Below are 10,990 nucleotides of genomic sequence, written 5' to 3'. Positions count from 1 at the left end.
TGTATAATGGAACCTGGGCTTCTCCTTCCTCTATTCTCTTATGGTACTAGATCGTTATGCAAGTGTGGAATGGAAGCAAAACCACTATGTCCAATGTCTTAAAATGGCAAACTCATTCATATTAGTTGGCAAATTGAAGGTTGGCGGCAAAAATAGCAAAAAAGAAAGTCAAGTTAAAACATGTAGCAAGTTTGCTACCACTTATCCAACACCCAGGCTTCTCTCACTCTCCTGTCTCTTGGTAGATACTTAGGCTGTAAGGGGTAAAACTGCCTCACTCCAGACTTACTGTTTCAGGTATTTCAGTGTGTAAAGTCCTAGTTATAACCTAGCACTGGCCCTGACACTGAATATTTATCATAGAGTAGACAAGGACAAAATAAAACACTAAAGTTTCCACTAAAACAACAACAACAACACAAGTGGGTAGCTATGTGAGATGACACATATATTAATTTGCTTCTCTATAATCAGTTTACTCTCTATCTGTATCTTATAATATCATGTTACATAACATAAATTTACACAATAAAAACTATTTAAAAACAACAACGAAAACCAAAAACTAAAGAAATCTGGCATTTTATACAAGTAACCTGTTTAAATCTGTATCTGATAATCTGCCAGATAACCAAGCTTATTATTCATTCAACATATGATAAATGACCTACCAGGCATTAGAATAGTTACCTTCTTTTCTTTGTTTCTAGCACTATCATAAAAGCGAAATGACACATGTCTTTAGCTTATAGCACATATTTCTAAAATAGATTTCCTTTTAATAATCTTAGTTAAGGCCTAAAATCAATAATCATACCTTGATATACAGAAATTTTTACTAGCAAAACATATGTGTAATTCTTATTGAAGAGATAATTAACTAGATCTTGCCCAAGCAAAACACTGTATGCATTACCAGAAGTTTGCTGAGATCATGGAGAAAACTGTGGTTTTCCAGTAACGTTTGCACTGTATGGCACCAAATCTAGTCATAGCAGTTTTGTCAGGGTTATTACATGCGTGATATGGCTCCAAGTATCACCATCTACCCTTTCAGAAACAAGCTAAAATGTGTTTTTGAACCAGATTTAATTGTAGCACAGTGTACATGATTTTGTCTCATAAAGCTAACAAGGATGCTGAGAATGCAGCATGGTCTAATGTTTGAGATGGTCTTTGACTGCTAAGAAAAGAACAGACTCTGAGCAACATCCAGTATCCATGGTAACATGTAGCCTGACATTTTCTTTTCACAAAGAGGAAATTATTTCCATTTATTTACACCTTCAAGGATTTCATGCATTATAATATCTGCATTTAACTCAAATCTAGCCTTGCCCTATGTTCCAAATCACATTTTAGCCATTTTGCGTTATGCAGCAAATTGGTTTCCAGATTAGAAAAACATTCTTAATCCAAGTAACAATGAATAACATAAAATCAAATAGAATTACTGATATCAATGACATATGACCTTATTTCTTCTTGGATGAAATGTGAAGGCAATAGTGAGAGTTAAAAATCATGTTATATTGTTGCATTTTGCTCATTACAACATTTTGGTTCAGGGAATTTTCAAGTTCATGTAGAGTTAATCCATTAAATAACTGACCCTGTTAGAGAATTTTTTTCCCATTTTTATACAGAGTTTCAAAATATAAATTGAAAAAATAATGATTCTTCTTTCTTCTTCTCTGCCCCCACATACCCTTCCTTGTCCTCCTCTTCCTTGTTATCCCTCTCCTTTTCCCCACCTTCTCCTCCTCCTTCTCCACAGTCAAATGCATAAGTAAATCAGGACTTTTCATCAAGTGCAGATGAATAGTAAAAGGAGAAAACTGGAGTAATGATCTAACACTGCTGCTGGGAGAGGCCAGCTCAATGGCCTTTACCTTTCAAAGTCGAAAGGGCAGCTAGTATTCACTGATAACAAATCCCTTGCTTTCTTCTCAAACCTCTGGAGCTGTTTTCCTGTACAGAGCCCAGCTCCGTAATGAGAGATCTTTAATTAAATCCTCCAGGTTGTGGATCCAGTGGATATAGAGAGCCTTTGGTCAGCAAAAATGATCTGCATAGTCTTGTTTCCCTTTGACATTTAATACAAATGAAAGCAAAAAACTCCCTATGCCCTGCAAATATGGGCAGATACATAACATTTCTACTACATAACCAGCCTCGGAGGTTTTCCTTTTTCCTTCAATCTATGTCAATCTAGGGGACTCTGGGATTTCCTCCATTCCGGGGATACACAGAATGTCCTCCCCAACACTTCCGTCTTTGAATTGCAACTCTTCTTCTGTCTCCATCAAAAAGCTACAATGTGTAAGCCCACCCCATTTCAGGCTTTAACAGGTTGGAATTATTATGTGCCTGTCTCTGGCCATGGGAGCAGAGTTGTATAAGGAGCTGGATTGAGAGTGAGTGTCCCTCTTCTCACTTTTCAATTCTGCCACTGCCATCACCTGACCAGGTACATAGAGACAGGTCACTTCACCTCTTGAGGTCTTCATTTTCTATTCTTAGATGACGGAAATTAGACCAGATGATCTGTACTGTGGATCTCACTCATCTTAGGGTCCCTTAAGTTCTAAACTGTCTAATATTTTAATAAACTGTTTCTATATTCCCCTCATCAAACAATAACTCCCCACATCTGGAAAATCAGTTGGTTAAAAATATGTCTATTAAAAATCCAAATGAACTGACCACACAAGAGCCTGCACATGTATGCTTATATCAATATTATTCATAAGTGCCCAAATTTAGAAACAACCAAGATTTGCTTCAGTAGGTGGATAGATAAACAAACTATGGTATGCAATGGAATAGTATTCAGTGATCAGAAATAAGCTGTCAACCATGAAAAGACATGGAGGAACATTAAACACATTCTTCTAAGTGAAATAACCCAGTCTGAAAGAATTGTATACTGTACTATTTCAGCTATATGACATTTTGGAAAATATAAAACTAAAGAGATATTAAAAAGACCAGTGGTTCCGAGGGGTAAAGGGGCAGGAAGAGAGGAATAATCGATGAAGCACAGGAGACTTTTAGGGTAGTGAAACTACTGTGTGTGATACTGTAGTGGTCGATACATGACATTATACATTTGTCAAAACCCACAGAACCCATAGTGCAAAGAGTAAACTCTTATGTAAACAATGGACCTTAGTTAATAACAATGTATCAGTATTGGTTAATCAATCATAACAAATATCTCACACCAGTGCATAATGTTAATAGCAATGGAAATGTTAGGGTAGCAGGAGGAAGCACATGGAACTCTGTGCTTCCTGTCTGATTTTTCTGTGAATCTAAAACTGCTCTAAGAAATAAAGTTTCTTAATTAGAAAAAAACAACAACAACAACAAACAAACAAACCCAGGTTTTAATCTTTCCTTAACAAGAATGGATATTTATACAGTGGTTCCAGAAAGACATCAGCTCTTAACATGTATCTCCTTATTAAGCATCCTGACTAGTGAAAGAGAAATTTCAGGATCCCACACATATAAAGTAAACTGGATCCTGATGGGGCCTAGACCAAATCCTGATTCTGAGATACCGACTTCTCTGCCTAAATAAAAAAGAATTTAGGATAACTCTCAGTTATCGACTGAACTGTGTCTGCCTTAAAATTCATATGCTGAAGCCCTAACCCTCAGTGCGTCTGTATTGGAGATAGGACTATTAAGGGTGAAATTAAAGTTAATGAACTAACAAGAGTGGGGCCCAAGTCCAATATGATCGGTGTCCATGTAAGAAGAGAAAGAGACACTGGGGTGCATGTGCTCAGAGAAAAGACCATATGAAGACACAGCAAGAAGGGTGTTGTCTGTAAGTCAAGAAGAAAGCCTCAGAGGAAACCAAGCCAGCTGACACTGTGATCCTGTATTCGCAGCATCCATAATTGTGAAAAAATAAATTCATGCTGTTTAAGTCACGCATTCTGTAGTGTTTTGTTATGGCAGACCTAACAAACTAACATACTTCTACTCTGGTATTTTGATTTAAATAACTCCCATTGTAACCATCATTAAAGAATTTCATTTTCTAATTATTTTAAATTTAATACTTCATGCTGACCTAAAAATGAGATTTCTTTGATTTTTGCATTTTTTTCAGAAGTACAATTTTATCTTTTTCAAATACATAATGACACCAAACCATTACCATAAGCATTATGTTGCAAGATTTCTCAGTGAATAGATGTCTGACTTGTGTGGTAGTTCACAGTGTAAGTTCTGGGCAGAGACAGATTGTCTTAAACAGTTTATGTTCTTTAAATTGTTAAATATACCACAAAATACTATATACAAGATTCTTGAAAAACAACCATTGATTAATCCAAGTGTTAGCAGCTTAAGAAATTTTGCTAAAAATTCATTACGCTTATTCTTATTAGACTTCTTATTATTTTTAAAAAATCCTCTTACATAACTAATATACAGAAAAATAAATTTCAAATTTTAACTAACAAAAGTTAACATTTTTTTCAAACTTACCTTGTCTGAATGTGAAAGTTATTTGTGGTTCCTGTATGCTCATAATCATGAATGGCGGCAGCAAAGACCATTGCTAAAATTTCCAGTTCAGTGAGCCAGTGCTAGTAGATTAAAGAAAGAATCCGTTACGTTCAAGAAGTACAGACCATCTTTCCTTTCTTTGACAAGGATTTTCAGTGCACCCTGTATATGTAATCATATAAAATTATTTGTTATTTCTTTAATTTCTTTTCCTATTTTACCTCCATTGATTGTGCATGATGGATGCTTTATGAGGTCAATGATTGTTTCATGGCTGATAAGTTCAAAATTCAGGATATAATTGTCCTTGCTAACTGAAAACGGAGTAGTTTTCCATGAATTAAACGGTGAATGCTGACTGGACTTTGAATTTACGACCATACCTGTTTCTGTTCTTTTGAAATCAATTGCAGTTTAGTGATTATAGCTATTACAACTCATACATCTTTTAGTCCAAGTGTTGTAGAACACTCTACTATGAAACAAATTTTCACCTAAAAATTAAAAATATTCACTTTTCTCACTAGAGAAAGTACACTTTATTTTCATATTTAAAGATTTAGAAAAGTTTCTGGAATTCACAAAATTTTCTATCCATAACACATAAAAATGGTTGTGCAATTAAATTTAATAATACAAAAAGAAAGAAAAAATACTTTCATGTAAAATCCATGACTATCCACTTTATATACATTCATCTTTCAGTTACTAATTAGATGCTTTAATAAAAGTTATCTACTATTATTAGTTCATTTCGAAATAATTCAATAGTTTATTCATCACCCACATTTTGTAAAACCCTTATACTGCACTGGCCAGTAATGATAACCACATGTGACTATTTAAATTGAAAATAAAGAAAATTAAGTAAAATTAAACTCACTTCCCAGTTACACTAGCCACATTACATATGCCCATTGGTTATATGTGACAGGTGGTTACTATATAGACATAAAACACGGACATAAAACATTTCCATCATCACAACAAGTTCTACTAGACAGCACTGTAAATAAATGGCACTTGATGGTAGGAATGGAGAATCCAAATGCTGTGAAGCTCACTCTGAGTGGTCTTATTCTATACACTTAAAACAATAAAAGACCTTGCACAGAACAACAGAAAGAGATCATGTAAACTATATGCACACTCAACAATAGTTTGCAGAATAAAGATGCAATTTAAGAGCACAGACAGAAAGGCTATTTGGTGGCAGTGGATCTTGGGAAAAGGATGGAAAAAGATCGATAGTTAAGTGCAAGGGTGGAGACAGAGGAATTTTAAATAGAAAGAGCAAATGTTGAATCATACTATAGGGTCTGTATTAAAATAGAATTGTCAATAGTACGATTCTGTTAGAGAATCAAGTTAAGGGTAATTGAAGAGTATGGTGAGTATGGAAAGGGTTAATAGACTATGTTGATGATAACTGATTAATTTAGATTTTGTATAAAATATTAAAGAAAGCCATTGTAGGTCCATGAATCGAGAATGACGGCAGTGGCAACTGAATTGCATAGGTATGAAAGATGTGGTCTTATTAGTCTTAACTCCCTTTACGTAACCTATCACGATATTTGGCACATATTAGGAACTTACTATTTGTTTGTTAAATTGCAATTCACTATTTTTGCATTAGAAAGAAGTAACAGTGGTAAGAGACCATGGAATCAGTCCTGGTTTAAAATCTCTGTTAATCCTCAGGAAAATAAGTTATTTATCCTCTAAGCTACAGTTCTGGTGAAAATAGCAATAGTGATCTTTCCTCTGTGGAATTTAAGAAGAAGTTTTGAGTTCATGTATGCACTGTGCCAATCATGTCTTGTCATATGGTAAAATAAAGAATAAATGGCATTTTGCTGAACTTACTGTGTTAAATGTATTGATTAAGGCATTAAATCTGGGAACTAATAGCTAACATATCATTAGCAATTGTAATTATGTATAAATGCCTCACAGTTGGATGAATGAAGCAGAAATAATTTTCAGAACCAAAGGCAGTTAATATAATTAGCTGTTCTATGTTCACAGATGCATTTAATTATGTGTCATTGAAAGGACGAAAGTGACCTTATGTTGGTTTATATTATAGGCTGAATTGGGACTGAGCCTCCAATGTTCCCAATGAAACTACAGAACTGAACACCATGAAATGAATAGCAATTGAAGCTGAACTAGTTTTGTACCCTAGAAAACCATTGTTTAATTAAAGAAAATGGTTTCTTTAAGAAAATCACTTATTTTCTTTAAATTTTGGGGGGTGTTCCAGTTATGTATTTATAAATATAACTTTTTTTAAAAAAAGCAACATTCAATATCTACTAAACTAATACAAAATACAAAGTGTCAATAGTAAAAGGAAATTATAAATCAGAGTTGGAATTAATTAGTGATTGACTCATAAATATTTAAAATTATTATCTTGCTAGCTGTGAAAATTTATTATAAATACATTTCCTGTTTTTATTCTGGTTAATTTCTGCCTCTCATACATAAATAATACTTTCTCCACAAATCCCCCTTTCTTATTTTGCACTATGGCCTAAATCATTAAATTCCACTACAAGCTATTATAGGAAGGGAAAAACACTGAACTTCAATACTTAATTTAAAAACACATCTACTTTGTATTAGCAAAAGTAGAATTCTGGACTGATTGTTAGCTCCTTAGCTGCTGATTCATTTTGTATTGGTATCAAAAGAATTCTAACTCAGAAAACAGGTGCTTAAATTCACAGATTTTATAAATGACTCCTGAGGGCAAGCCAGATAGAATGAAGCTAAATCCTGTCACTGTTCCCAACTATAGCAGTGGTCAATACAAATCCAAGGTGCTTCTGATTCCTAAGGGGCAGAAATAAAGGGATAAGGCATGAGCAATGTAGACATTGCATTTAATCAGAATTGTAGCTTGCATTTTGTCTGGAGAAGTGCTCAGATAGGCTTACTCTAGAGTGGGCAGTCATCAGCTTATAAGGAGGTATTGACTGCTACTAACAGCATAAATTATGACATAAACAGAGGAAGGGAATTAGCATTAACTGGACACTTTAGTTAGCTGGTCTCGTTTAATTCTTATAACCATTTTATAAGGTAGTTATAGATAAATATTTTTATATCTATTTTGCAGATAATAAAATTGAATCCTAGAGAACTGGATCAACATTTCAAAGATCACATACCTATCTAGCAGAAGAGCAGGAATGCAAACCCAAATCTGTCTGATTTCAAAGTTTCTATTCCCTCCACAGATCACAATAGCATTTATCACATAAAGAAGGCAATATGCTGAACACCTTCTTCTAAAGTTTCAAAAGAAGAATTTCTAGCTAATTTTACTATATGAATGGGTAGAAGCGAACAGAGTTTTGATTTAGGACTTATAATGTAATTTTCATATCTGAATTACTCAGTATGTGTGTGTATGTGCCTGTGAGATAGAAAAACTATCTATGTGTATTATACGTAAAGGGGTGAGAATTTAAAGTCAGAAAAACACATTTATTTCTTAATTTTTATGTATCTAAAAACACATAATTAACAACTCTTTTAGCCAGAATTTATAAGGTTGGGCACTATTTTTCTCTAGTAGTTTGTTGTAAGTTACCAGTATAGAAAATTGGCATATACAATTAATTAATTAAGGTATGTTAATAGCTATTACGTTTTAGGTACTAGGTTAGGTGCTTTACAAATACGATTTTATTTACTTTTCATTGCCATTCTATAAGGTGACTGACATTATTAACTGCATTTTAGTGACAAGGGAAGCAACATAGAGAGCTAGTGAATTAGAAACTGGTGGGGCATGTTTTCAAACCTATGTCTGACTGCTCTCTGAGTCCCTACTCTCTTTCCTCTTCCGAACAGTATTATATGGGAGCCACTTATAAGAACAGAATTTCCACATAATTTGTAGACAGACATAGTACTAAATGTTCCGTAGATTGATCAGAGAAAGATACAGTCATTCCAAAGTGTGGAAGACTGTTTCTGGGTATAGTTAATGCACTGAAAATTCCAAAGGAACCAGATTTAAAGTCATCTCTCTTCCTTCTACTCTTAGTATTAGAGAGAACACAGTGCCAGGATGCAATGTTTTCTGGACAAGGTCCTTGGATAATTTCATATTCAAAGAGACATTTGAAGGTGGCTTAATAGCACTGTATAAAGCATTTGCTCTTTAGCAAATGGACTGAGTTACTGTACATCACTGTCACCATGGCACAGGACTACAAATGAATCAAGTGACAAAGGAGAGAGAGAAGGAGACAAGCAGGTGTAAGAGCATCAACTCTCCTTTGCATTGTCTATTCCCAGACTTGAGGGCGTCCCTTATGACACTGACAAACAGAAGGACAATGGCTTCATTGCAATCCCTTTCAGGCAGCAGTCCTTAAAACATCTTGCAGATGACAAGATGCATTAGTCTCCTGACAGTACTGGGCTGCTACTGGAGTGCTTCATAAATGTCATACTGATAGGGCCTGAAATAGCAGGTCATCAGCTAAAACACTAACGTAGATGACCCAGTCTTCTTTATATCAAATCTGAGGGGTAAGAAAGTACTAAAGAGTTTCTGCTAAGAAGACTTTTATCATCCTTTTTTGTTTCAGAGAACCAACACATTTGTATTCATGAAATTTGTCACCTATCACCACTTTTTAATGTACAGAAAACTTGTTAAAATAACTTTCCAAAAACTGTCAAGCTGAAAGTACAATCTAGTTTTGACAAAATAGTCAAAACATTCATAAATTCATTTTGTTTTTCCTTTCTCCATCTATGGTAAAATTTCTCATTATTTTCTTTAGTTCAAATGTATTTTCTTGATTCTGAACAACACTAAAGGTCTACCACCAGACTATTTTTGTAACGGCCAAATTAATGTATAAGTAAAGAGCCCAGTGACACATTTTTGCTAAAGGATGAATAAAATCAGAAAGTTACATTTATATTTGGTAAGTCATGGCTGTCTCAGAAAGTGACTATGTGATCTTTGCTAACAACTTTAACTTTCTAGGAGTCATGCCAGGCTGGGCCAAATTCCCCAGTCTTACAGAGAAGTTGGAATGGTTTCTTTGGTCCTGAAACAGTCTTCTTTGTAAGTCTGAGACCACATTGTGGATTTGATTTTCTCTGTTTATCCAGTAATATGACACCTGCATCTCTTCAATGTCACCTTTACACCAGATGTCCTGAAGCTGATATGGGAGACCTTTATTTGGCTCCCTTTACACTTGTAGCAAGTGTAAAAAAATGTACTCGAGCAGAAACATATTTTAAAATGATGAAATTCTGGTTACCTCCTAAGCTGAAAAGGCATTTTTTCACTGCGCTTCACAATTAAAGCAGGTGCTAAGATTTAGAAATCTCACACAGCCTGCTCCTTTTTGAACCCAGCTCAATTTGGCACCTTCATAGGAAGGTCGGCTCCTCACATTTTACCTTCTGGGAATCACCCTGAGTTCTAAGACATTACAAAAATTCCCAACTCTCTCAGAGTTCCTGTCATACACTCACTGTTTTCAGGCTTTGTATTGCTGAATCATGTAGTCACCCATTCACTGATTCATCAAATGCAAAGAAGAGGAAGGAATATTTGGAAAAATTCTCATGAATAATTTCCCCAAATCCATATTAGAATTTGACTGTGATTAGCAATACAAGTAAGAGAGCAAAAGCGATTAAGGTCAGGCTAGGAGCACATGACGAGTGAGAGAAGAGTGCTATAACTTTTATTCTAAAGACTCTCTAGCTCACTTTTTTTGGTTGATTACTATGGAAAAAAAAGGAATTACAAACAAAAATGTTCTGTAGTCCAAATTTTGGAAAACATATATTTTTATTTGCCTCTTGTTATTGTTTTTGCACTGACTTATATTTTTTGAAAAATGTGTATTACAACTCATTAAACTTCAAAAATCCAAGCAATTATTATTTATAATACTTCTTACTTATAAAATGTCTATGGGCATTAAAAAGACAATAGGAACTTACAATGCTTCCAAACTAACAAACTCCAGTTACAAAGACTTTCTTACCATGATACCTGTATGAAGCATTATGTAATGCACAGTTTGAGTGACATCAGCTGCATGAATCAAATTGTGATATGGATTTTTGTACTTGCTGTAACCAACTTCTAAAGCTTCTGCAAAGGAGATTAGGCAAGAAACAGGAATCTGTGGAAAGTAATAATTAGAATTATATTTTGACCAAAAAAGTGGTACTAAATCACAGTTTGTCATGGAACATATTAGTGAGTCAGATATGGACAGTAGCTTCTTTGTGTCAAATGTAGATTGTTCTGAAAAACCACTTCATAAACAGGTTAGCTTTTGATCCCAAAAAGAAAGATTATAACCCCCAAGTATTTAACTAGGACAGATAAAGTAATAGGCTTACTCACACTATACACTTGAAATTTTAATATCTTCCAGAGAGTAGGAAGACCAGT

At 34.4% G+C, this 10,990-nt stretch overlaps 1 protein-coding gene across 7 annotated transcripts in view; it reads right to left on the bottom strand.

The window, feature by feature from the left end:
- Positions 1 to 10,990, bottom strand: part of PDE1A (phosphodiesterase 1A) — a 524,243-nt gene that overhangs the window by 68,049 nt on the left and 445,204 nt on the right. For all 7 annotated transcript variants that reach the window (XM_074399385.1, XM_074399384.1, XM_074399382.1 and 4 more), the window contains 2 exons: positions 10,575 to 10,715; positions 4,510 to 4,610 (listed from right to left, as the gene is read on the bottom strand). In XM_074399385.1, the coding sequence (XP_074255486.1) occupies positions 4,510 to 4,610; positions 10,575 to 10,715 (242 nt within the window). The remainder of the gene's footprint in view (positions 1 to 4,509; positions 4,611 to 10,574; positions 10,716 to 10,990) is intronic.

Source organism: Saimiri boliviensis, chromosome 5 (assembly GCF_048565385.1).
Source record: "Saimiri boliviensis isolate mSaiBol1 chromosome 5, mSaiBol1.pri, whole genome shotgun sequence".
Taxonomy (NCBI): Eukaryota; Metazoa; Chordata; class Mammalia; order Primates; family Cebidae; genus Saimiri; species Saimiri boliviensis.
Note: the sequence above shows the minus strand (reverse complement) of the source record. Positions and strands in the feature narration are given on the sequence as shown.